Here is a 25,811-nt window from a genome sequence, read left to right as displayed (position 1 = left end):
CCATCTATGGAAGAAATAGGGGGAAAGGGGTGTTTTGTTTTTTTTGTTACTAATGGTGTCTAAAAGTTAGCTCAATTTAGAGTTCGAAATGCGTTCTCTGTATCCTGATTTTATGGCACTTGTTTAATAAAGCAGGACACTTTTCTTTTCTAGTCAAACAATCCTCCTACTTCGGTGTTTTGTATTTGCTGAAACTGCCAGGACTGGGCGGGTGAAGTTTGACTAAGGAAGTGTATCTGTGGGAGCGCTGCAGTGTAAGTTTTCTGGACAGGTGAGCTTCTCTATTTTATTTTTTGTCTAAAAAGTCAAACTTCGAGTAGACACTCTTAAAAATGCTCCAGAATCATCACCGAGTGATAAATCTGTTGAATTGTTTAGAATGTCTACTCTAATGTCCCATTTACACAGGATGACAGTAGTCTAAACAACTGCCCAAGTGCTGATGTCACCGCTAAGGTAGTTAGCGCTCATGCAGAGCATTTAGAAATGCAGAGAATTTCGCTAGCTCAAGGCCTTCTCTCTGAGCGGAGAGCATTTACACTCAGCAATAATCCCACGATCTAACGAGAAGATCATTTCGTGCATTTGAACAAATTTGGAGCAATAATCATCCTATATAAATGGCCCTTAAAGGGGTTGTCCCGCGGCCAAAACGAAACATTTTTCACACCCCAGTCCCCCATGTTAAGCAAGCATTACAAACTACCCATGTAAATCGGTTTTTTTAGAGCGTTTCTACTAACCATGAAGCTGTTTCATGAAGTTATAAAAATCTTCCAAGATGGCCACCGTCATTTCCCAAGGTGCACCGCTGGTCTTCTCCCATGGTGCACTGCGGGTCTTCTCCCATGGTGCACCGTGGATGTTCTTCTCCAGTCTGAGCTCCACTGCCGATTACAGCCACCTCATTGGCTGATCGGCACCACGTGACGGGGCGGAGCTACGCGATGACACTGAGAAGGGGGAGGAGCCAGGACGCAGCTCGTGAGCCCGGACCATCCAGAAGAGGAGTCTTCTCTGCGCAAGCCCGACTGTTGCGGCGACCAGAGAAGAAGGCTTCAGTCGTCGCCATGGAGACGGGGACGCCAGCACCGGAGGGGGTAAGTGTATAACTTCTGTATGGCCCATATTTAATGCACGATGTATATTACAAAGTGCATTAATATGGCCATACAGAAGTGCATAACTGCACTTGCTTCTGCGGGTCAACCCCTTTAAGTACAAACCACTTATTAGTTGGCTTAGTTTATGCCAAAATTGCGCCAAAAATTCAGGCCACACACCTTTTTCAAAAAAAATCTGAACAGTCCAAAGGCATCTAGAAACATGGTACATGTGGTGAAAAGCATGTAAAACAATTTTCTAGCATAATTTGCACCAGAAAATAGTTATATTCTGAATACAAATAAGCCCCATTGTATGCACGTTTTTGTCACATGCAAAAATAATCATGCAGGGCAGGGATGATATGTGCATCACCTCAATGTTAAAGGGGTTGTCCATCTTTTTTTTTTTAAACTCGTTTTATTGAAAATTAAATAGCATAGAGAAACTTACAATCGCAGGAAGGTGCAGCACGTAGATAATACACATAACTGTATAATTAGGTTGGTATAAAGGTTCAGTCAATGCAGTACAACATAGATAACACATTAATTCTGTAAAACCTGATCAGGTACACAGAAGCCAAATCTCCGAGGCCACAGGTCCCGCTCCAGAACATGTATCCACTATGGGGCACGTCTGAGCTCCAGAATGGATGAAGCCATTAATTGTGGTGAATATAACGTGAGGGGGGAATCGCACCACAGACCCCACACTTTATCAAATTTCTCAGGACACTTGCGTCCCTTGTAGACTATATAATTATATGGCACCACCGAATTGACCAGCTTCCTCCACATTGAGAGTGAGGGGTTCTTACGATCCATCCACCGCAATGCAATCGTTTTTCTAGCAAGGAACAAAGATTCCCTCAGAAAAATCTTTTTATGGTGTTGCCAGCTTTCTTCATCTAGTATTCCAAATAAGCAGATCTCTGGGCTCGGTGGAACAGGGACTTCCACAAGTTCAGAGAGGAAACCTGTGACCTCCCCCCAGAAACTTTCAATAACAGGACACTCCCACATCATGTGCCAAAAATCTGAATATTCGCAGGAACACCTAATGCAGTTTGTAGACTGTATTCTGCCCATTTTGTACAATCTCGCTGGAGTGAGATAGCACTGATACACTATATACAGCTGGATCATTTTATTATTGGCTGCTGGGGATACATATAGAGGAGATTCCAGGAGCTCTTGGAACGTATCGTCTGTTAGTGTCGGTATCAGTGTCCTCCATTTTGTTAGGGCAGAGGGTATATCCTGAGAGGCTCGTATTGAGATGAGGTGGGAGTATAGTGCCGATATGAGGCCCCGGGGGCCTTGGGAGCGAAGGATGCCTATTAAGGGGTAATGAGAAATAGCAGGTCTGGGTGGCGGGAACTGCGCCTCCAAAGCGTGTCTGACCTGGAGAAATCTATAAAAATGGGAACGGGGCAGATCATATTTATTTTGTAGCTGCTCAAATGAGGACAGGGCGTTCTGTGGATAGAGGTCTGCCAGGGTCCGGATGCCATATTGTTCCCAAATGTGAGCGTCCTCCAGTCGGAGTAATTCTGGGAGCCCATGATTACGCCAAAGGGGAGTGTCAGCTATTATGTCCATAAAATTGCCAATTGACTTGGCCTGCCGCCAGACCTGAGAGGCCAACCTATGAATTGGTAGCATTTTGCCTGTTAGGGTAGAAGGAGATTCCAGCAGGGGCCACAATCTAGGGATTTTAAGATAATGTGCCAGATGCGCCTCAGAGTTGGGGAGAGGGTCATCACTCAGCCAGCTTCTCAAGTGAATTAGCTGGCCTGCCACATAGTAAATGAACAAATCTGGCAGGGCAGCGCCCGCGTCTTGCTTCGGCCTCTGAAGCGTAGAGATTCGTAGTTTGGGGCGGGAATTTCCCCAAATAAAGGAAGACATCAGGGACTGCATGGATTTAAAGAAGCGGGACGGGATATGCAGCGACGCATGCTGCATTATGTATAAGCATTTTGGTAATACTATTAGTTTGATAAGATTGATTCGCCCCGCTACCGAGAGCGGTAGGGAGCCCCATATTTTAAACTTAGACCTGAATAAATCTATGAGGGGGTATACATTTAGCTCTAGAGACTTTCCCACATCATTGGTTATCTGTAACCCCAAGTATTTAAACTGGTTTGAGATCCGGAGGCCGCAAAGTGAGTCAATATCGCCCAGACGACTCTCACGAGAAACAGGCATCAGGGCTGATTTAGTCCAGTTGATTTGAAGGCCCGAGAATTCACCAAAAGTATTAATAAGATTTATCACATGGGGGAGGGTTGCCTCAGGGTCCGCCAAGAAAAGCAAGAGATCATCGGCATATAAAGCCACTCGATCTTCCCTATCCCCCACTGTGACACCCCTATATAACTGGGTTTCTCGTAGAATCATTGCCAACGGCTCAATGGCCAGGGCAAATAGTATGGGGGAGAGGGGACACCCCTGTCTAGTTCCTCTATGTAGTCGGAAGTAGGGAGAACAGGATCCATTAATGGAAATAGCTGCTAGGGGGGATTTGTACAGAAGAGTGATCCAGCGTATAAAAGTCTCGCCGAAACCAAATCTCCGTAAAACTTGGAAGAGAAAGGGCCATTCAATGGAATCGAATGCCTTTGCTGCATCTAAGGAGGCCAAGGCCCAATCCTCTTCTCTGGCCGCCCCTATCTGCGTCACCACTTGGGCCCTCCTCAAATTCTCTCTAGTGGATTTTCCGGGCATAAATCCAGTTTGATCCGGGTGGATTAAATCCAGTATTATGGTATTGAGACGATTAGCCAGCAATTTAGTTAGGAGTTTGTAATCAGTATTAAGTAGGGAAAGTGGCCTGTAGGAACCACAGTCTAGGGGATCTTTATCCGGTTTTAGAATTAATACTATTGTTGCTTCGTAGAAGGATGGAGGGAGATCTCCGTTCTCATAGGCCGCATTGTATGTTGCAAGTAATGTAGGGAGCAATATGTCTTGGTATTTGGCATATACCTCAATTGGAATGCCATCAGGGCCTGGCGATCTACCGTTGGACATTCCCGAAAGCGCTTCCGTTAATTCAGTCAGGGTAAAGGGTGCATCCATAAATGCTTGTTGGTCCTGTGTGAGTGTCGGGAATGTAGGCTTATTTAGGAAATTGTTCAGGGTGTCCTGAGAATGCTGGAATTTGGTGTTGTACAACTCAGTGTAGAACTGTTGAAATCGCATCCCAATCTGATCCCCGTCAATAAGGACTTCTCCGGAATCAGATTTGATACGTAGTATAGAGGGAGACGCTGAATTCTGATGGACTAACAGAGCCAGCAAGCTGCTGGATTGATTACCTTGTTCATAATATTTTTGCTTAGCAAAGAAAGTAGACCTACGGGCCTTCTCCTGCAGATATATGAGATATTGTCTTCCCTGACTCAACCACCTTGTTCTATTGTCATCTGAGGGGTCTGCGACATAAGTCGCTTCCAATTTGGAATATTCGGATGCCATCTCCTGCTCACATCGGGAAGTATTGCGTTTAATAAATGATATAGAGGAGCGAAGGCAGCCTCTGAGAAAGGCCTTAAGGGTCTCCCAGAGTAGTGCCGGGTCAGTATCAGGGCTATTTATTTCAAGAAAGGTGGCAAGCTGGTCGGGAATACGATCGTGTGGGTCAAATAGACTTAGCCAGAAGGGATGTATTCTCCAACCATGTCTATTAGTCTTACTATTTGCTATAGCAAATTCAGCCCAAAGGGGAGAATGGTCCGACACACCCCTAGGAAGGTATTGTACTTTCGCTACTGTTGAACAAGCACGGGCGTTACCGAAAATGTAATCAATGCGTGACAGAGAGTTGCTGCCGGCTGAGTGGCACGAAAACTCCCGATCCGCTAGATGTTTAGCTCTCCAAACCTCCTGCCAGCCTACCTCCTGAGAAAATGTAGTTAGTGTTGTAGGGTGTGGGTTAATAGAAATTGGCAGAGTAGTGCTAAATTTATCTAATGTTATGTCAAGCAACATGTTGAAATCACCCATACAGACAACAGCAGCGTTTGGGAACTGAGCCGCAAACTGGGCTGCCTGATGAAGGACAGTCAGGTTTGCCGGTGGCGGCAGGTAGACCCCAAGGATAACATATGGATTTGACTCAACCCAGGCCTGTATAAAGACATATCTCCCCTCAGGGTCTCTCAGGGTCCGACCAGGCTCCCATCTAAGTCGCTTGTGTATCAGGATGGATACTCCCCTGGAGTATGAAGTGTGGGTAGCGTGGATGGACCACTGGACCCAGGGCTTACGCAACCATGATATAGACTCTGGAGTCAGATGGGTCTCCTGGAGACATGTAATATGCGGGTTACAGCGCCTCACCTGTGAGAAAACCATAGAGCGTTTTCTGGGAGAGCCCAGCCCCCGGACATTCCAGGACAGCATAGTGAAATTAGACATTAATATTATACTTTACATGTAGTAGTAGGATAATCCCTAAGTTAAAGAAGGTGGACCCCCAGTAGTGGCCCAGGAGCATCCCAACCTCTACAAATCCCCTCCAATCACATATCCATACATTGTGCTGCACCAATCCTTGCAAAACTTGAAAAAAAACATAACTAAACGTTATAAACCAAACTTGAAGTTGCATGTGTGCCCGATTACTTAGAATGAGGAGAACATTGGTATTTAGTTCATGCAACATAGTAAATATAGGGGGAGAGAGTGCACCTTTCAGATGGCAATATATAGGGCACAATCTCACATTTCGCACCAAGCATAAAGTCCGTGGATCCCGGAAAAACATATATAACCGTTATAATGATAATTCCCTGAGGCGTGGGAGAAGTCCCAAAAGGTCTCTGTCATGTAGTACTGCCCAATCCACACAGGGTAGGGGAACAGAGGGAGTTGAAGGTGTTAAATACGAGGTAGAGAGGGCAGACCTCCGACAGGGTTACAACGCTTAGGTTACCAGTTCTTGAACTCCTGGAGCTCCAGGTCAACGTCTGGGCGATCCCGGGAGTCGCTCCAACCAGGTCTCAGCCTCCGCAGGTGTAGAGAAGAAGATAGTGCGGTCGCCATGAATGACTCGCAGACGGGCAGGATACATCATGGAATACTGGATAGCAGCTTCTCTCAGCCGACGCTTGACGTTGACAAAGGATGCCCTCGTTTTTTGAAGAGTGGCCGAGAAGTCGGGAAAAATGGAGACGGTGGTGTTGTTGAATTTAAGTGCCCCTTTACGTCTAGCAGCTTGTAGGGCGGCGTCTCTGTCCCTGCTACTGAGTAATCGTGCCAGCATCGGTCGCGGTGGGGCACCCGGAGGTGGGGGCCGAGATGGAACTCTATGTGCCCGTTCAATGGCGAAGGCCGAAGAAAAGGCCGCCTCTGGAAGAAGGTCTTTCAGCCACCCCTCCATAAACGCACACGGGTTTTGTCCCTCAACACGCTCCGGCAGGCCTAAGATTCGAAGATTGTTTCTTCTTAGTCTGTTTTCGAGGTCATCAGCTCGTTGAGACCATAGACCGGCCATCTTCTCCACTTCGGTCAATTTAGCTGGTATTGGAGTTAGAGTATCTTCCACCTGTGAGATGCGGGCCTCAGTCTCTCCGACTCGCTCCCTAAGATTCTGCATATCCTGTCGTAGGAGGCCCACGTCAATTTTAACTTCCTCAATTTTGCTCGTTAATGAGGTAGTAGAACCTTTAATGGCATCTAGCAGTTGGGCCGTAACTTGCCGTAGTGTAGGTTCTGAGTCAGAGGGTAGAAGCGTGCTAGAGCCTGGCGAGGGGGGTGGCCGTTTCAGTGGATCAGAGGGTGCGTGGCTAGCATCATCAGGTTGTTCGTGAGCAAATTCACGTAGCCGCTCTGCTATTGGTATATTAGATTTGCGGCTCATTTTTGAGGTTCTACGGCTCCCTCGCCGGCAGGACACCGGTGTCGATATGATTGCGGTCAGCAGGACCCACCACTAAGTCTGATGTCACCCACTCTACTGGGGTACACTAAAGGCATACACAGGTCTTTTTAGGTAGAAAGTGTCACTGGCTCCAGCTGGGTTGTGATCACCAGGAGTGGTAGTACTAGAAAAACTATCTCCAGCTGTGGTATGACCGTTTGGAGTGGTAGTAGTGGTGAAGTGACACTATTTCCAGCTGCGATGCGTCCGCTAGGAGGAGTAGTAGAGTGACTATTTCCAGCTGGGTTGTGTCCTCTAGGAGTGGTGAAGTGTCCCCTCTCCCCAGCCGTGATGTGTCCGTTGGGGGGAGTAGTAGTAGCAGAACAGCTCTCTCTTCCACTGTGTGCGTCCGCTAGGATTAGTAGTAGAATGGCCCTGTTTCTAGTTGTAATGTGTCCGCTAGGAGTAGTAGTAGCAGCAGCAGAGTCACTATCTGTAGCTGTAATGCGTCCACTAGGAGTAGTAGTAGCAGAATATCTGTCTCCAGCAGTGACGTGTCCGCTAGGAGCAGTAGTAGTGGTGGCAGAGTGGCTCTATCTGCAGCAGTGACGTGTCCGCTAGGAGCAGTAGTAGTGGTGGCAGAGTGGCTCTATCTGCAGCAGTGACGTGTCCGCTAGGAGCAGTAGTAGTGGTGGCAGAGTGGCTCTATCTGCAGCAGTGACGTGTCCGCTAGGAGCAGTAGTAGTGGTGGCAGAGTGGCTCTATCTGCAGCAGTGCGTGTCCGCTAGGAGCAGTAGTAGTGGTGGCAGAGTGGCTCTATCTCCAGCAGTGACGTGTCCGCTAGGAGCAGTAGTAGTGGTGGCAGAGTGGCTCTATCTCCAGCAGTGACGTGTCCGCTGGGAGTAGCAATAGCGGCAAAATGACTCTCTAGCTACAAGTGTCCACTGGGAGTAGTAGTAATACAGTGCCTACCTCCAGCTGATGTCTGTCCACTGGGAGTAGTAGTGCAGTAACTTGATTGCTAGCCGTGCTGTGACCTCAGGATGCTGTAAAGCCCCCCACAGAGCTGGTCTGTTTGAAGCTGGAGAGAGCCCGCCCGGGATTCTCAGTCTCCCGCTGTGTGCTGTAGCAGTTTTCCTCCCCCACGCTTCAGCTAAGCAGCAGCCGCCTGTCAGGATGGAGGAGGGGCCGTCTCCTCAGCCTCGGCACCCACTCTCAGCCTCCGCAGCAGTAAGGGACTCCCGAGGAGAATCCCAGCCCCGTCACCGTTCACCTCCCAGCCTCCACGTCAGTGTTCTGCCTGCAGGGCTGGTGAGTGCCCGTCAGCGTCCCCGCGCTCCCCCGCAGCCTCTCAGGCAAAGGTGGGGGAGGTGCCGCACTGCACCCGACACTCAGCTCCCCGTCCGTATCGTGGATCTCACCCACCAGTTGCTTCAGGGATGCTCAGCAGGGAGGGAGCCGCAGCGTTATCTCTCCTGCCGCCGTGTTCCACGTGGGCCGGTCTCCTAGCGCGCGGCACGTGTAGCATGCAGGCCCAGGTCCGGACCTCCCGCCTCTCACTCAAAACAGCCCAGAAGTTGCACCAGGGACCCCGCCAGCACGACCACCGGCACCAGTGCAGTCTCCGGGCGCCAGTACTTAAGTTTAGTGCCTCAGGGAAGGAAGGATGTGACAGGATTAATGGGGTCTCCACGGAGCTGCCTTTAGGTGCGACTGTTCTTCATGGCCGCTTAGCCACGCCCCCCGGGTTGTCCATCTTTCACTGGTTTTTATTTATGCAATAAGAATTCATACAATTTTGTAATGTACATGGTATACCTTTCTTATACCAGTGCAGTGGTCCCTAGTTGCACAGTAGAATGGTATAGTCCATGGAGTGCTCTGTTCAGAATAATGGATGTCAGTCACGTATGTGACTCCTGCTGTTCAACTGACACTGGATCAGGCACCTAATAGGTGAACAGTAGTTTATTGAGGAGCAGGACTCATACCGTTTTACTAGAACAATGCTTCTTCATGTCTGCAGAGAAGCAGCTCTTACATTATTCTCACTACCTGATCATTGTGTTTTTCAACAGTATTTCAAGTAACAGGACCAGAGGGTAAGGTGGGGAGGTGAGGACGATTGGTATATTACTTGCAGATGCCCCGGATCCCATCTCTACCTGCTCTCTCATTAGCCAGAGCAGCTCACATGATCATCACTGGCCAATCAGAGAGCAGTGTACAGTGTGCCTTAGGTAGTTCGAAAACTGCTGCCACCATTTGAAACCGCCAACAACAGGGCAAAACCAGCAGATCTGAGTAGTGGCAAGAGAATAACTGCAGGTAATATATTCCAATCACCCTCCTGTCACAGGGCAGAATTTGGTCCTGAAATTCAAGGGTCACTTTACAAAGGGTCACATGATGTTTTGTAGCTCACATGGCTGATATCCATTACAATAGACAGACCAATCCATTCTATTACGAAAATAGCAACCACTGCACTGGTATAAGAAAGGTATGGGAGCAGAATTTTAAATACACGTACATTACAAAAAATTGTATGATTACCTATTCTATACCTTAAAAAAATAAAATCACAATATTAAAGGGGCTGAGCGCTTTCCCTTGACTAATCCTGCCCATGAAGATAATGAGATGACCAGGCACCAATGTATGCAGAACAAGCTGAAAATAATCTCTACAGAACAGTCAAGCTGTCCTTGTTGCCTAAAGCATTCAATCATAGTACAGATTTCATTTCTCAAGCTGCTGAGGTAAAATGAAAGATGAAAATGTCACTGGTTGCTATGTGCAAAAAGGACAGTCTTCTTGTTTAACCATTTTGCTAAAGGTGACCCAAAATTTGTACTTAGCCGCAGTCGGCATTATGGGAGCTTAAGACAAAATGGCTGTCAACAAAAGATAGTAGTGTATCGTGTGACTTTGATTTACACGTCTACCAGTCTGTTATTAATGCGCAACATCATCTTTGAACAAAGTTTGGTGTAGATCCAACCAGTGGGCACATAATCCGTAAAGTGGTACTCCGATTTTAAGGGAAAAGGTTGCATCGGCAAGTGAAAAATCAACCGGATGTCAATCAGCTCGTATGGAAACAGTGGAGCGTGTCCGTGCAACTTTCACACAAAGTCCTCAGAAATCCCTCGTCACAGTAACCAGAGAATTGGACATCCTGCAGCCGACTGTGTGGAAGATTCTGCACAACTGTTTGTAATGTTATCCTGACCAATTGCAATGGTTACCAGCCCTGAAACCAGATGACAAAAGCATGGCAATGTCCTTTCTGCGCGAGTATGCAAACACTGATGGAAACTAATGGTTTCATGAAATCTTCAGTGTTTAGTGATGAAGACACCTTCCACCTTTTGGGCACAGTTAAGAAACGTAATGTCAGAATCTAGGAGTCATGTCTACGTGAAGCACATGCATGACCTCCTCAAGGTGAATGTGCTTTGTGCTATAACCTGTAGAAAAGTGTATGTCCCCTTACCAATCCTGGGGATTTCATACCTGGTCATGCTGTAACAGGGAATCTTAATTTTCATCTTTAAACAAGAAGGGTAAGAAGTAAGTTCAATATGGGACTACCAAAAAGATTGTTTGGCCATGCAGGTCGAGACTATAGGGAACGTCTCCCTTGGCCTTCACATTCCCCGGACCTTGTGCCTTGTGATTTTTTTTTCCTCTGGTAGGATGTTAAAGGTAGAGCCTACATGCCAACCTTACCATCCACCATGCATAATCTGCGAGTGCGTATCACAAAAGTCATTGCATCAGTCAATTGTGATACGCTTTGTGTACGGCAGAAACGTGACTACAGGCTCCATATGCGTTGAGTGACAAAGGGGACTCGCACTGAACACCTCTAATGTGGAAAACATTTATAAATGGTGTGTAAGAAAATGTTTTCAACAGTTTCCATTTTTAACAAATTTATGTATGCGACCATCATTAAACCTGAGTTCTGAGTGTTTGAAATAGGGAAGGTCATTTGTAATAACCCTATATTATATATGCACAAACAGCAGCTTACCTTTTGTTTGGAAATATTCAGTTTGCTGCCAATCACTTCTGCCATTTTGAGTCTGACCGCAGAAGACGACAGCATGGCTGTGAAGCAGTCAAGTGCCTAGTATGTAAACATGACAAAAAATATTCACGTCTATTTTACTTTCACTATTAAAAATTATATAAAGATTGTAAAAGTTTTCAGAAAGGTTTTACCTCATGGAATACATTTAAAGTAGTGCTTGCAGAGGAACCATCAAAAGTATAAGCAATTCTATTGCTCCACTTCAGTAGATCTCTATGTAAGAAAAAAAAGAAAGTACATGGTTTGCAAATTTTATAGTTGCTTAAATGTCAATACATGCCACAGTGCTGAAGAGAAGTGATCACTATTAACATCAATCTCTCACAATTTCTAAAACAGACACACAAAGTAAAGCCAATTTAATAGAAAAACAATTAACCCCTGGTCGAACCACAGCACTGCAAAGCATCAATGCTAACCATTAAGCCACTATGCGGTTTAAAGTGGTTCTTAGACTAATTAATACCCCTACTTTTGTAACTAACTTCTTACACAAGAAAATAAGGTATGAAATCACAGTTCTACACACTCCCACTTGTCCATGGGCATCCGTATCAGCCGCCCCTACCGCTGCACCAATATCAGCCGCCCCTACCGCTGCACCAATATCAGCCGCCCCTACCGCTGCACCAATATCAGCCGCCCCTACCGCTGCACCAATATCAGCCGCCCCTACCGCTGCACCAATATCAGCCGCCCCTACCGCTGCACCAATATCAGCCGCCCCTACCGCTGCACCAATATCAGCCGCCCCTACCGCTGCACCAATATCAGCCGCCCCTACCGCTGCACCAATATCAGCCGCCCCTACCGCTGCACCAATATCAGCCGCCCCTACCGCTGCACCAATATCAGCCGCCCCTACCGCTGCACCAATATCAGCCGCCCCTACCGCTGCACCAATATCAGCCGCCCCTACCGCTGCACCAATATCAGCCGCCCCTACCGCTGCACCAATATCAGCCGCCCCTACCGCTGCACCAATATCAGCCGCCCCTACCGCTGCACCAATATCAGCCGCCCCTACCGCTGCACCAATATCAGCCGCCCCTACCGCTGCACCAATATCAGCCGCCCCTACCGCTGCACCAATATCAGCCGCCCCTACCGCTGCACCAATATCAGCCGCCCCTACCGCTGCACCAATATCAGCCGCCCCTACCACTGCACCAATATCAGCCGCCCCTACCACTGCACCAATATCAGCCGCCCCTACCACTGCACCAATATCAGCAGCCCCTACCACTGCACCAATATCAGCAGCCCCTACCACTGCACCAATATCAGCAGCCCCTACCACTGCACCAATATCAAAACTTGTTAGGCAGTTAATGGTTTCTGAACATGTCTGTCTGAGATCTATAACAAAGCCTTATTTAAAGCATTCATTTTTGAGTGCTGATTAACCCATTTGTACAAAATGGTATTTTTGTACCGTAAAATCTCTCATTAATTTCATTGGAGGACACGGCTGAAGCACAAAGTATTAGCTCCTCCTACCAGCTATACCCTTCCTGCAGGCACCAAGCTAACATCTTTTGTATGCAAGCAGTAGGAGCAGCCAGTAGGATAGAAACAAGTTAAAACAGGTTTTGGAAGCTGAAAGGCCACATCTTAAATCACTAAGGGAGAAAGATGGTCTGAAATAGGAAGTTTGGGAGAAGTACAGTATATCGGCAAAGCTCAAATTTGTGAAGAGCAGATTCAATCAGAAACGTAGCATATTACAGAACAAAGGTAAGACTATGTCATCATTGATGCAGAAGCCAAAACCACCTAAAGTAAAAGGAGGACATGGGAAACAGGACAATCTTGTCCTGATAGAAAAGAGTAAACATAGGGATACAACTTCCATTCTCCTGTGTTGACTGTATCTTTGATCAGGAAACCTGCTAGCAAATTGTCCACACCTAGCCCAATATTCCAGGACATTTATCGTAAGGTAGACTCCTTGCACAATGAGTTTCTGCAGGCTGACGAGGTAGGCAGAGCTCTTGATCGAGGGAATCTGTAGATGCATCCCAATGGGAAAGAATGGCCTACTGCAGAGGCCGGGTGCAAAACTGTCCGAAGGTGATGGCCTCAAAGGATGAGAGCATCAGTCCCAGTACTCTCATGCAGTAAGGAATGGTCACCGGAGTCTGGGTTTGCAGAGAGAGCACCTGCACTTAACCCCTTCGGTGGCAGGTTTATTATTACCATGTGTCATGCCTCACAGGGCAGGTTTTTTAAATTAGTCAACAATGCAATTTAACCTTGCAAGTATTTGAAATTACTGTACTACTTTGACAGTTCATATTATGGCAGGGAAATCTCCGGGGCTTGCTGCGCCGAGTATGCAGTAAAAACCCCAGAAGATTTCAGATGACTGCTCACTGCTCTGCACATTCCAGCACTAGAGCTGTCCATAGAAATCTTCTGGGGTTTAACTGCATAGTCAGTGCAGCAAGCCCTGGAGATTTTTCAGGCGTGCCACTAAAGGGGTTGATGGAGATATAAATTCTGCATCGGGAGCAGAACCCGGGCATGTGCCTTGTCAAATTAGAGATCCAGAGTGTCCAAACATTGTGATGGCGAGAGGCAGGACTTGGGATGGTTGATGATCCACTTGAACTGGGACAGAGTGGTGTGAAAACTGTTCAGACTGTCAAACTGAGTCGGACCTTTAACTAAAATGTCAATGAGATAGGAGATGGCCACTATGTCTAAATAAAAGAGCCGAGAATTTGCAGCGATCCAAACAGATGGCGGAATCATTGATGCACTCAACAGTTTAGCATATGAAGATAGGCATCCTTGATGTCAAAGGATGACAGAAATTCCTCCAGTTCTAAGGACACAACGACAGATTTCAACGACTCCACACTGAAGTGTTGAACTTCAGATGTAGAATGAGTCTGACAGTGCAGTCCTTCTTGGGTACTTCAGGAAGAAGTGTCATAGACCACTTAGAGGCAGTATTTGTGGCCTAGCATTTGAGACAGACTTCGGCAAGAGGATCCCGAAGCTGATGAGGTGCGAGCCAATATTCTGTCCGTATCTAGGGAGGCCTCACAGGTAAATTTTCCCATCTGGTCCATCTGCTGTGCAAGGTCCTCTAATTTTCCAGAGTAGAGTCGAAAAGTATACCACAACGTAGTTGTTTGATCCATTCAGTAGTGTCTAAGCTGACCCAAGTAGAGGCAAAAAACAGGCAGAAGTGCCAAACCCACTGTGCTAAGAGAAATTTTGTCTAAAGATTTCAATTTTTTGTCTTGTATGTTCTTAAAGAAAGAGGCATTACCCACTGCAGGTAAAGATTACTTCAACTAAATCCTCCAGAAAGGGATACATGGAGTTCAAACACTTTTGGGAAAGCATTTGTCAGTAAAGTTCCATTCCCTGGCTAAAATGCCTTTGAACTCTGTATGGGAAGGGAAGATTTTTAGGGAATGCTGCTTCGGCTGCCTGAAGGAAAAGGCTTCCACATATAAAGCAGGTGTCTGATCCTTCATCTGAAGGGTCACCTTCACCGCCTCCATCAGGCTATCTCAATGGAAGACAGTTGAGGCACAACAGCACAGATTGCCCGCATTGATATCTGTTAGTGTAGCGAGCGCACTCAAAATGCATGGCTTTGACTGGGCTCTATCTGCAGCCTTCAGCTTTAGAGTTTGACATAGTGCCAAAGAACTGCTCATTAGTCATTACACCAATTTGTACGGGCCTACTGCTGTGGGCGCTGTGGGAGGAGCAATAGAGAAGGGAAGCTAGCCGCCAGTCAGAGTTTACCAGGTACAGAGTTGTTCTGGAAGAAATGCTAAAAATATGAGGGAGGAGCACATCAGAGGCACCACTGGTGCCAGTACGTAGCAAAAAGAAAAAGAAAAAAAAAATGTGCTAGTGCATACAGGAAGATACACAGGACCTGAGAGCGCGTTCGATATCTGAAGAGAGCAGGAACCAACCGGAGCAGAGAGTGTTGGCGCAAAGAAGAACATTGAAAGAAGGAAATGAAGGCCCTATTGGATAAATAGGGTGTTTGAGTCTGCCATGCCGGAAGTACCCCGGCCAAAAACGGGGTCTAAATAAGGGCCTGGAGACCAGAAATAGTTAAGGCCATGCACAGCTGCCAAGCCCTTCAACGCTGGTCTGTGGTAATACCCGTGAGAAAAAACTCAGCAACGGTTCGTGCAGATGCCGAACCATGAAGTAAGGGGACAGAGCTGCTACAGTATCAGACCCCCCCCCCCCCACCCCCTGAACAGCAGTAAACACTGTTAAAAGCAGAGGAAGAAGTGTGAAGTCCACAAAGAGTAGCATCAATTGGGGATCTTAAAGCAGAGAAGAAGCCCTACCCCAGAATGGATACTGAAGACAGCTGCAGCAATGCCCCCCTTTCCACTGAGCAGGAAAACGACAAGTGGGCAAAGAGGAGTCCTCCTGTACACCTTCAGAGATGTGTCTATAAGCCTCTAAATTAGAACTGGAAAATTAAACTGGAGAAACGGGGTTGTGGGCAAAAACGGTGGTAGTGGTAGCAGTGGTGGTAGTGCGATGGCTTGCTCATAAGTGTAAGGAAAGAAGAAAGGGAGGGGAGGCTGAATACTTACCTCTCCACCACATAAAATATAGCTTCAGGTCTCTAGCAGTGTGCAGCTCAGTGCCCGCCTGGCTTTAGGAAGGAGGGGAGTGCTCCATTGGGGGGAGGTGGGGGTCAATATGGCTAGCAGGTCAGAGTCAAACTAACATAGACGGTACCTCCTTGTATTCCAAGTGTCTGGCTGACAACAGAGTGGTTAACGCCAGTCTGTTCACCCTACTCGGTGGGGTAAACAAAGAGAGTCTAATGCCAGCCCTGTATTCCCAAAGTCAGGAAGGTAACTTAAAACCAATGAAAGGAGTGGACTGCCTCCTACGGACACCAAGCTAAAACTGGTTAGCTTGCTGCCTGCATGAGGGATATAGCTGGTAGGAGGAGCTAACACTTTTTTGCTTGGTGACCGCTACCTAGTGGCAGTAGCTATACCCACAGTCTTCCGCTGTGTACCCTATACAATGAACCAGAAACTGCCTTTTTTTCTATGATCTATATATCTATATAAAGGTGAAAGCCCTCACTCACTGACTGACTAGCCACTAATTCTCTAACTTCCCGGTGTCCTACAAGCATGAAATTTGGCAGAAGCATTCTTTAGGTCCTAAATAGGAAAAGCAAGGTGGTCACAACTCGAAAATTAAATGCTAAGTGCAAAAGTATTGGCACCCCTGTGTAATGTACCAAATCTAATTCTAATTCTCGCTCATTGTATAGGGTACACAGTTAAACACTGTGGGTATAGCTACTGCCACTAGGTGGTGAACACCAAGCAAAAAAAGGCAGTATGTCACATACTAAAGAAATACTATATATTTCTATAGTATGCAACATATTGAATCTCTTACTAAAACAGTTTTCTTGGGGAGGTTGGCCATTAACAGTGATCCTTTGGTTTCAGCACAAAAATCTTTCCTGGGACCAGAGGGGGAGGGGGGGGGGTTATATTACCCTGCTGTTCTTCTCTGCTACATTTGCCAGTTCTGGACCCCGTTTTCAGTCATCCAAGATGTCTGTAGCAATTTTCTAACTACCCAATTCACACTGTATATTACTCTCTTGGTTGGCCAGTATTGATCACATGAGCAGCTTTGGCCAATCAGAGAGCACTGTGGGAGTTAGGTAGCCTTAAGCTTGTGTCGGCAATCTTGGATAGCCTAAAACAAGGTCCAAAACCAACAGACCAGAGGGACAGCAGATTGATTGCAGGTAATATACCTCCTCCAGTACGGAGACAGAATTTTGTCTTGAAACCAAAAGGTTGTTTAAAGAATTAAATTAAGAAAAACCCCTCACATAGTGCAGAGTATATTTACACAACATACATTTTAGTGACAGATAAACCTGACAACATAGAAAATAAATATGCAAAAAATATACATTTTAATATATATATATATATATATATATATATATAGCACTGAAACATGCATGTGTACCAATACAACATAGTAAATACCTTAGTGACAAGCCTCTGCCTTCAAGACTGGGTATTCTGTCTGATACTTTCAGGCCTTCAGTACCAGACATGTTTAGGTCCTTATCAGTGCTGTCGAGGACAGAATGGTGCTTATCTCCTGTAAGCTGGATGTAGATGTCAAGCAATCGGTCCACCGCGAGGTCCAGATTGGGATACATTTGTTGAAGAACCTGTAAACAACGTTATTTAAAGCTATGAGAGTAGAAAATAGTTGTAATAGAGGACATAAAAAGGCAAAAAAGGGGGGGAAAAAACTGTTATTTTCTATCAGCTTAGGGTCAACGCAAAACATAGAACTCACAGTTGAAATCATAGAGCTCAGCTAAATGGACTATGGCTTTATTAAATTAAGGACTCCTTGGCACCCACTTTTCCAAGTTTAAAGCATGCCTGAGTTTTTAACAGGTTTTCTAATATATACTAGGTTCTCTTTACCCATTTATTTGCTGCTATTTCCGCCCTATTTCATGTCTGCAAGTTCTGACTTTCAGGTGGTCTCCTTATTCCTTCTGCTGCTGTTTGCAATCCACTTTCATGCAGTGGCATGTAGCAAGCCTAGCATTAGGTCAGTAGTTCACTGATCTACCCTTCCTTACCCTTACTTCCCACACTTGTCTCAGGTCAAATAAGCACAAAGGTAGTATCTAAATGCTCATCCCTATAATGTGTACACAAACATACAGATAGTAGAAGAGGCAGAGACTGTGGAGATTGTTAGCACAATGTCTGCAGATCTGTCAGCCTGCACTCTAAGTGCAGGGGAGCTGTCTGTGAAGACTGCTTGCCCCCCTGTTGCTAGGGAAATGTCTTGTTACTAAGAAAGCTCTGTATCAAATAAAAGAGTGGATTACAGAGAAGCTAGAAGGGAAACCACTAGTGGCAGCCAGTTCAAACATGATTTACAGTGGTAAAGCAACATTTTTAATGCAGCTAATCACAGAAATGATTAGACTGACACAAGCTAGGAGATGAGCATATGTTATCTGCTAAGTTAGTGCCCCTTTAAAATGCATGTAAATACATCATAAGTGGTATTTTTTTAATAGTACCATTTAATATACCATATAATCTATTGTAAAAACACTTAAACATTTCAAGTGTGGCAAAACAAAAAAGTAAAATAAAAAAAAATATAACTACACCATTAATATTAATTCTGACATTGTTTTTCACTACATATTGTGCTTAGTCTATTTTTACCACCTAAACGAATAGAATTTGTGTATAATTTATTACAAGCGCCAAAATTGGTAAAATTCTGAAACAAATTGGCATATTTTCATTTTCAACTACAAATATGTGCAAACATACTGTACAAATTTATGATGAGAAATATTTCCATCTGTTGATTTAATTCTGGTAGCACATTTGAAAAACTTTAGGTTTTTTTTCACAATTTAGGAAACATACACATTTAAAGGGGTTGTCTCGCGAAAGCAAGTGGGGTTCAGCACTTCTGTATGGCCATATTAATGCACTTTGTAATATACATCGTGCATTAAATATGAGCCATACAGAAGTTATTCACTTACCTGCTCCGTTGCTGGCGTCCCCGTCTCCATGGCTCCGTCTAATTTCGGGGTCTTCTTGCTTTTTTAGACGCGCTTGCGCAGAAGGGTCTTCTCCTTCTGGTCGGTCCGGGCACGAGCAGCGTTCTGGCTCCGCCCCCTTCTACGCATCATCGCGTAGCTCCGCCCCGTCACGTGTGCCGATTCCAGCCAATCAGGAGGCTGGAATCGGCAATGGACCGCACAGAGCCCACGGTGCACCATGGGAGAAGACCCGCGGTGCATCGTGGGTGAAGATCCCGGCGGCCATCTTGGAGAAGGAAGAAGTCGCAGAGCGGGGATTCGGGTAAGTAATATTTTTATTTTTATTTTAACACATCCCTTGGGTTTGTCCTGCGCCGAACGGGGGGCCTATGCAAAAAAAAAAAAACCCCCCGTTTCGGCGCGAGACAACCGTTTTAACATAAATTATTAACATTTTGAGGAACATTTTGTTTTCCTACACCAAGGCAAGATTGCAAAGGCTCATAGGTGTGAGAATGATAGATATCCCCACAAATGACCCCATTTTAAAAAATCCTTAAACCTTCCTTAATTACATGGCCTGTAATGGAGAGAACACACCATTTGGCTTTCAGGGCACAACTTAAAAAATCCCAGGCCCTACTGCACAATTGTGCCATCAAGCTGCCAAAATGATGTAACGCCCCCCACAAATAACCCCATTTTGAAATCTAGACCCCCTAGCACATTTATCTAAGCATGTACTGAGCATTCTGACCGTAGTTTTTTGAAAAATTATTTAGCAGTTAAAAAATATGAAACATTTCATTTTTTTTCTCAAATATGTCACCTTCATGACCGTTTTCTTTGTTTCAAGCAGGGAAAGCTGGGGAGATGCACCCCAAATTTTATAGCACTAGTTCTTCTGTATTTAGCAATACCCCCACTGTAGCCTCAATCTGCTTACAAGACATATGGCTAGGCCGATAATGGAGGGAACACCCACGGGCTTTCACGCCACAAGTGAATAAATTCCAGGCCCCATAGCCCACTTCTGCAGATAATTTTCTTTGAAAAGGACTCCCTAAGAAGAATCACCTCCCCCCCTTGTGGCATTCCCTAAATCATAAATAAAATTAATCTAAAACTGTATGGCATGTCTCAAAACAGGGGTAATAAGAGGCCTGGTTGGGATGGGCACATGGGGCAATAAAGCCGGGTATCCCTACTTCTCCCATGCTTGCTGCAAGTGCAACATTTTTTTTTGGGGGGGGGGGGGGTTGTTCTTGATCTGAGTCACAGGGATGGGGTGTAAAACACCTCCTCATACTTGTAAGCCTGCTACGGTGCGGTGGTCTCAAAACAGAAGGCACTCAATAAGCTGCTCCTGGAAGTGCAGCAAATGAGCATTCCCTGGGACTGTTTGTGTAAATTACATAGGCATAATAGCTAGAGATCTGAATATGGTCGATCAACGCAGATCAGCGGAGTGGCCTGGGACTATTGATTTTTTTTGGGGGGGGGGGGGGGGGGGACATCGCCGAAGGCCTCAGGTACTAAGTTTAATCTCTCCCAATCTAAGCAGTGAACGGAGATGAAATTTTAAAATTAAAAAAAAAAGTATTTAACTTTTACGTGAGCACTGTTACCCAATATTGTTTACATCATTGGGAAATGTAGTCAAGCCATTGCACTTTATTTCTGCGCCCGAGGACCTGCTCAAGCTCTTGTAAAACTGAATACTTTAAATGATACTTGTTCACAGCTGGACTCATGATTCTTCCGGTTGCTATTGTAATTAACTGAGCTTCTATAACTCAGATTTCTGCTTTATCATTCAGTGTAAATGCGTGCCCCGACTGAATGGCGAACAAGAATTTGTTCGCTTCTCGTTTGGCATTCTGTTTCTGCATGACTTTATATTTATCAGTGTTAAACATCAATAGACACTTTGCTGCCAAACCCACCTATTTATCCAGGTCCATTTACAACCCTATATGGTCCTCTCATGTTTATTACTTTACATAGTTTAGTATTATCTGAAAACTACTTTTTAAAATTGCCTATCTGCAGTAAACTGATCGCTTGCATCACCAGGATATCAGCTGCACACCTGTGCGGTAACCTGGCAGCTAGTGTTCAGTTCCTTTGCCACACTGCCATAGGGAAAAGTAAACATCACCCCTGCCTTGGGGTCATATTCGACTCTGATCTATCATTTACCCTCTACATCCAATCTCTCGCCCGAACATGTCAGCTGCACCTCAAGAACATTGCAAGAATCCGCTCTTTTCTCACTGTGGACACGCTAAAAACGCCTACTGTTGCCCTCATCCACTCCCAGCTGGATTATTGCAACACTCTGCTAATAGGCCTTCCCTGCACCAGACTCTACCCCCTCCAATCCATCCTGAATGCAGCAGCCAGGCTCATCTTCCTGTCCACCCGCTACTCGGACGCCTCTGCCCTGTGCCGGTCACTGCACTGGCTGCCTGTTAATACAGAATTCAATTTATATTCGCTACCTTCATCCACAAAGCCCTCCCCAGTGCAGCACCATCCTATATTTCCTCCCTCATCTCAATCCATCACCCAGCCCGGGCTCTCCGCTCTGCTAACGAAACTAGACTGCGCACCCCTCTAATTCGAACTTCTCATTCCAGTCTCCAAGATTTCTCCAGAGCAGCACCAATCCTCTGGCTACCCAGGCAATCCAGGACTCCCGAGAACTTCAGGCGTGCTCTAAAACGCACCTCTTCAGGGAGGCATACTGCATACCGTAAACAAACTCCTTTGTACGCCACCTGATAACATGCTTCCTGACCTACTGACTGCAATCCTTGCCAGACACCATCAACTACCCCTGCAGTCATACCGATTCTACCGTCACACGGCCAAATGTCTGACCATTGTCTATGTGTATAGCATCCCTCCCTCTCCACCACGCCATACCGTGCACATCTCCAGCCCTTTACCTTCTGTATCACCCCATTACTTGTATTATGTAAGCTCGTTTGAGCCCCTCACCCCTATTGTTTTCATCAACTGACTACTATGTAACCGTGGTTCTGTAATTTTTGTCTTTCTGTATTCCCCGTCTATGTAAGCGCTGCGGAATATGTGGGCGCTATACAAATAAAGATTATTATTACATCATCAAGCACCAATTTAACCCCTTAAAGACCAGGCTGTTTTGTACCTTAAGGACCAGACACTTTATAGGGAATTTACCCATGTGGTGGTTTCCTGCAAATTTTTTTTCTCATTCAGCAACCAAAATTATTTTTGCTGGTTTTTTTTTCCCCGTGACATATAGAGCTATTTTTTCAGTTGGCATTGGCTTATTTTCCTTTTTATGTATATATTTTTATTTTATTCTGTAATTTTGTTTTTACTTATTTATGCAATTATTACTTTTTTTTTTTTTTACTATCTGTGTCCCCCATGGTGTCATATAAGACCTCTGGGGGACATTCACATGTTTTGTTTTTTTTATTCAACACTTTTCCACTGTAGCTGATGTATCCATAGGAGCCCCAGTTACAGGGGAAAACATCCCCTGTAGTGACAATAGTCACTAGCAGAGCTGATCAGGGTCTTCTGGGACCCTGCAGCTCTGCTGTGTCAGGGGATCCCAGCGGTCACAAGCCGCCGGCTCACGTAGTGCTTGGTCCTTTATTGGGTTAAATCTATGATTTTCTTGTGTAATACATAACAGATATTCCAGAGAGGCACACTTTGTAACCATTTTGAACTCTTTCTTTCAGAAATTTGGTGTAGACCGTTGGACTCTCCTTACTTTCTATGGCAGATGTGCAATTTTCATTTTTTTTTAAGTCATGCCGCCTTAATCTTCCAGCATTAACCCTTTCCAATCAAATTTGTATCCTAGTTTTCCTAGAGGGCTTACTCTTTTTATGGAGTTATACAACAGCCGCTATATACTGGCTAAAGTCAGTACTGCATGAGGTGACACGTTGGATAGGCTCCAACAGCAGAGAGACTGGCAATATACAGTAAGAGAACCCCGATGGACATCTTTCAACATCGGAGCTGTACAGCCTTAAATCATAATGTCTTTAGATGTCAGACAGTGGATTGGAAAGGGTTAAACTTAAGGGCTTCTCCAAGACTATATAATGGATTGATGGCACATCAAGGCTAGGCTAAGGTGCGAATCAATTGATGGGGATTTGACCTCAGGGAAACCCTGACAATAAGGGCTCCTACCCACTTGCGTTTTTTTAACGCTACGTTTTATTTTTAACGCAAATGTCAATGGGAATTTCTAATGTTAAAAACACATTGCAAGTTTGTGCAATGCGTTTTTAACATTACAAAGTACGACTGACATTCGCGTTTAAAAAAACGCAAGTGGGTAGGAGCCCTAAGCAGGATGAAGCCATGCACTCATTTACCTATGACACTTCAGCTAGTCTTCAAGAGCAGCTGTGACCCGGTACTGCAGGTCATCATATAGATCTTTTTCTTTGTGCCGATAGGCATGGGTCGCAGTGGTTAAACTCACAAATCAAACATGTACGTTCTGATGCTTAAACATGCAAATACATTTTAAAGCATTATCAAAAGGAACACATGAATGTACTCTTGGTCAATTAACCCCTTCTCGCTCCAGGATGTACACTTACGTCCTAGAGCTTCGGCGTATGTATAAAAAGAGGTCGTGGGGCGACCTCTCTTCATACAGCGCGGGCATCAGCTGTTTATTACCTCCCCCCTTTGCCAGATCTATAATATTAAAATCCAAATCATAAAAGAAAAATACATATTTGGTATCACCGCGTCCATAAAAGTCCGATCTATCAAAGTAGCGCATTATTTACCCCGCACAGTGAACGTCGTTCGAAAGAGAGAAAAAACAATGCCAGAAATGCACTTTCAGTTACCCTGTCTCCCAGAAAAAAACGCAATAAAAAGCGATCAAAAAGTTGTATGTATCCTGAATTGGTACTAAAGTAAACTACAGAACATCTCGCCAAAAAATGAGCCCTCGCACAACTACGTCGCACAACTACGCCCTCGAAAAATAAAAAAGTTATTGCGCGCAGAAGATGGCGCCAGAAAGTAATTTTAAAAAATTAAATGTCTTTGGGGGGTAAAAAATAGTACAGTTAAAAAAAAACAAAAAACTATACAAGTTTGGTATTGTAACAATCGTACTGACTCACAGAATAAAGTTATATCGTTTTTGTTGCAGTTTGTGCACCGTAGAAACAAGACGCACTGAAATTGTGGAATGCCTTTTTTTTTTTTTTTTTCATTTTACTTCACTTAGAATTTTGTAAAAGTTTTTCAGTACATTATATGGTACATTAAATAGTACCATTGAAAAATACAACTCGTTCTACAAAAAACAAGCCCTCATACAGTGACGTCCATGGATAAATAAAGGATTTACAATTTTTTTTTTAAGGAGGGGGTGGAATGGGAAAAAAAGGGGGCTGCGTCATTAATGGGTTAATGTTCCTTAAGAGTTACATCCGATTAGCAGCATCCTTACATTTTCACTTTAACTCATTTCTACTATACCTCTTTCAGTTCACTTCGGTTCATGTTGTCAAGATGTATTTTTGTCCAATATTTGTCAAGCAATGAAGTATGACTATTCTGTGGTCTATACCACGAACCAGAACTGGAAGATAATAATCTGGGGAAAAAATAAAAATTTTCTAGAGATAACAAATTAGATGCCAAAGTAGCTAACATGCTAAAGCAAAAGACACATGAATAAAAAAAAATGACAAGTAGCAAAGAGCACAGGACTGCGGACAGGTTTAGATTGTGTTTGGGTGCATGTCTAACTTCAAATATTTGAGGAGCTAAAGCAAAAATGAGATTTTTGTACTTACCGTAAAATCTCTTTTTTGTCTCGTTCATTAGGGGACACAGCTGAAGACAGTGGATTAGTGGATATAGCTACTGCCACTAGGAGGCAGACACTAAGCAGAAAAAGTTTAAGGTCAGCAAGGCTCGCACAAGTTCTAGTTTGTGAAGAGCATGTTCTATCGGATGAACTGAAGCAAAACAAAGAAAGAATGAGGTCTTCGTTTAGCTGGAATGCTGATACCACGTTAGGCAGAAAGGAAGGAACTGGGCAAAGAACCACCTTGTCTTGATGAAAGACTGTGAATGGTGCTTGATCGACAATGTTCTGAGCTCAGAAACCCAATTGATGGAGGTGGCCTCTACCAAGGCGGCCAATTTGCAGGTCAAATGGGGAACTGAAACCTCACTAAATGGCTCAAATGGATGAGACTAACGCATTCAGTACAAAATTAAGGTCCAGTGGTGGAACTGGAGAATGGCATGGAGAGGCAGCGTGAGCGACCCTTTGTAGTAATGTATGTATGGGCAACTTTAAGGTCAGTGGATGTTGGAAAAGTATGGATAGAGTGGATACTTTTACTTTGAATCTCTTAATGACCGCCCATATGTCTTTTGACAGTGGCCCTTAAGGGGGCTTTATTCTGCAGTGCCGTCTTTTGACAGCGCTGCATTAGAAGCCTGGAAGGGGTCTCCCATGCCGGAGGTAGTTGGTACTCGGGTGTCAGATGGCACTCGGTTGTCAGATGGCAACCAGGTATTTGCTCCAACACCGGCGACTGAAGAAACCTCTGATCCCTGGTGTTTGAGTCAGTGCTTCCGCAGCATGTAAAAGGCTGAGATGGTCCCCTCTATCACTCATCAGACCCCCGAGACGGGATAGCAGGGACCCGATAGGTTGCTATGGCACCTGGAGGCCGTCAGCTACAGTGGCCTATGAAGCTCAGCGGTTGTGGATACAAATGTATTGACCTGATAAAACTTGGGAAATGTGTACAAGGAGGACCAAGTGGCAGCTTTACACACTTGGGTGGCAGAAGCCCCATTCTGAACAGCCCGTGATGCCCCCTCCGTCCGAGCCGAATGTGCCGTGACCTGGAAGTAAGTGGTTTTCCTCACGCACGGTAGCCTTTGGAGACGTCCGAACGAAACCAGTAGGAGAAGGCTATCTTGGAGACAGGAAGTCTGCAGTTTCAGACGCTCAGGGATGTCAAAAACAGAATCGGAATGCCTAAAAGTCAGTCTACAAGAGATAGATCTTAAAAGCCCGAACCAGGTCCAGCCTGTGGACGGCCTGTGACCTAGGCATTCCAATTCTGT

The 25,811-nt window shown here is 45.2% G+C and overlaps 1 protein-coding gene across 2 annotated transcripts in view; it reads right to left on the bottom strand.

Moving 5' to 3' along the window:
• MDN1 (midasin AAA ATPase 1) overlaps positions 1-25,811 on the bottom strand; it is a 351,783-nt gene that overhangs the window by 291,099 nt on the left and 34,873 nt on the right. For both annotated transcript variants that reach the window (XM_066608461.1, XM_066608470.1), the window contains exons 9-12: positions 24,198-24,315; positions 17,116-17,306; positions 11,212-11,293; positions 11,021-11,116 (exon numbers count right to left, since the gene is read on the bottom strand). In XM_066608461.1, coding sequence (XP_066464558.1) covers positions 11,021-11,116; positions 11,212-11,293; positions 17,116-17,306; positions 24,198-24,315 — 487 coding nt within the window. The remainder of the gene's footprint in view (positions 1-11,020; positions 11,117-11,211; positions 11,294-17,115; positions 17,307-24,197; positions 24,316-25,811) is intronic.

This window comes from Eleutherodactylus coqui, chromosome 1 (genome assembly GCF_035609145.1).
Source record: "Eleutherodactylus coqui strain aEleCoq1 chromosome 1, aEleCoq1.hap1, whole genome shotgun sequence".
NCBI lineage: Eukaryota > Metazoa > Chordata > Amphibia > Anura > Eleutherodactylidae > Eleutherodactylus > Eleutherodactylus coqui.
The sequence above is the reverse complement of the archived record's forward strand: the minus strand, read 5'-3'. Positions and strand labels throughout refer to the sequence as shown.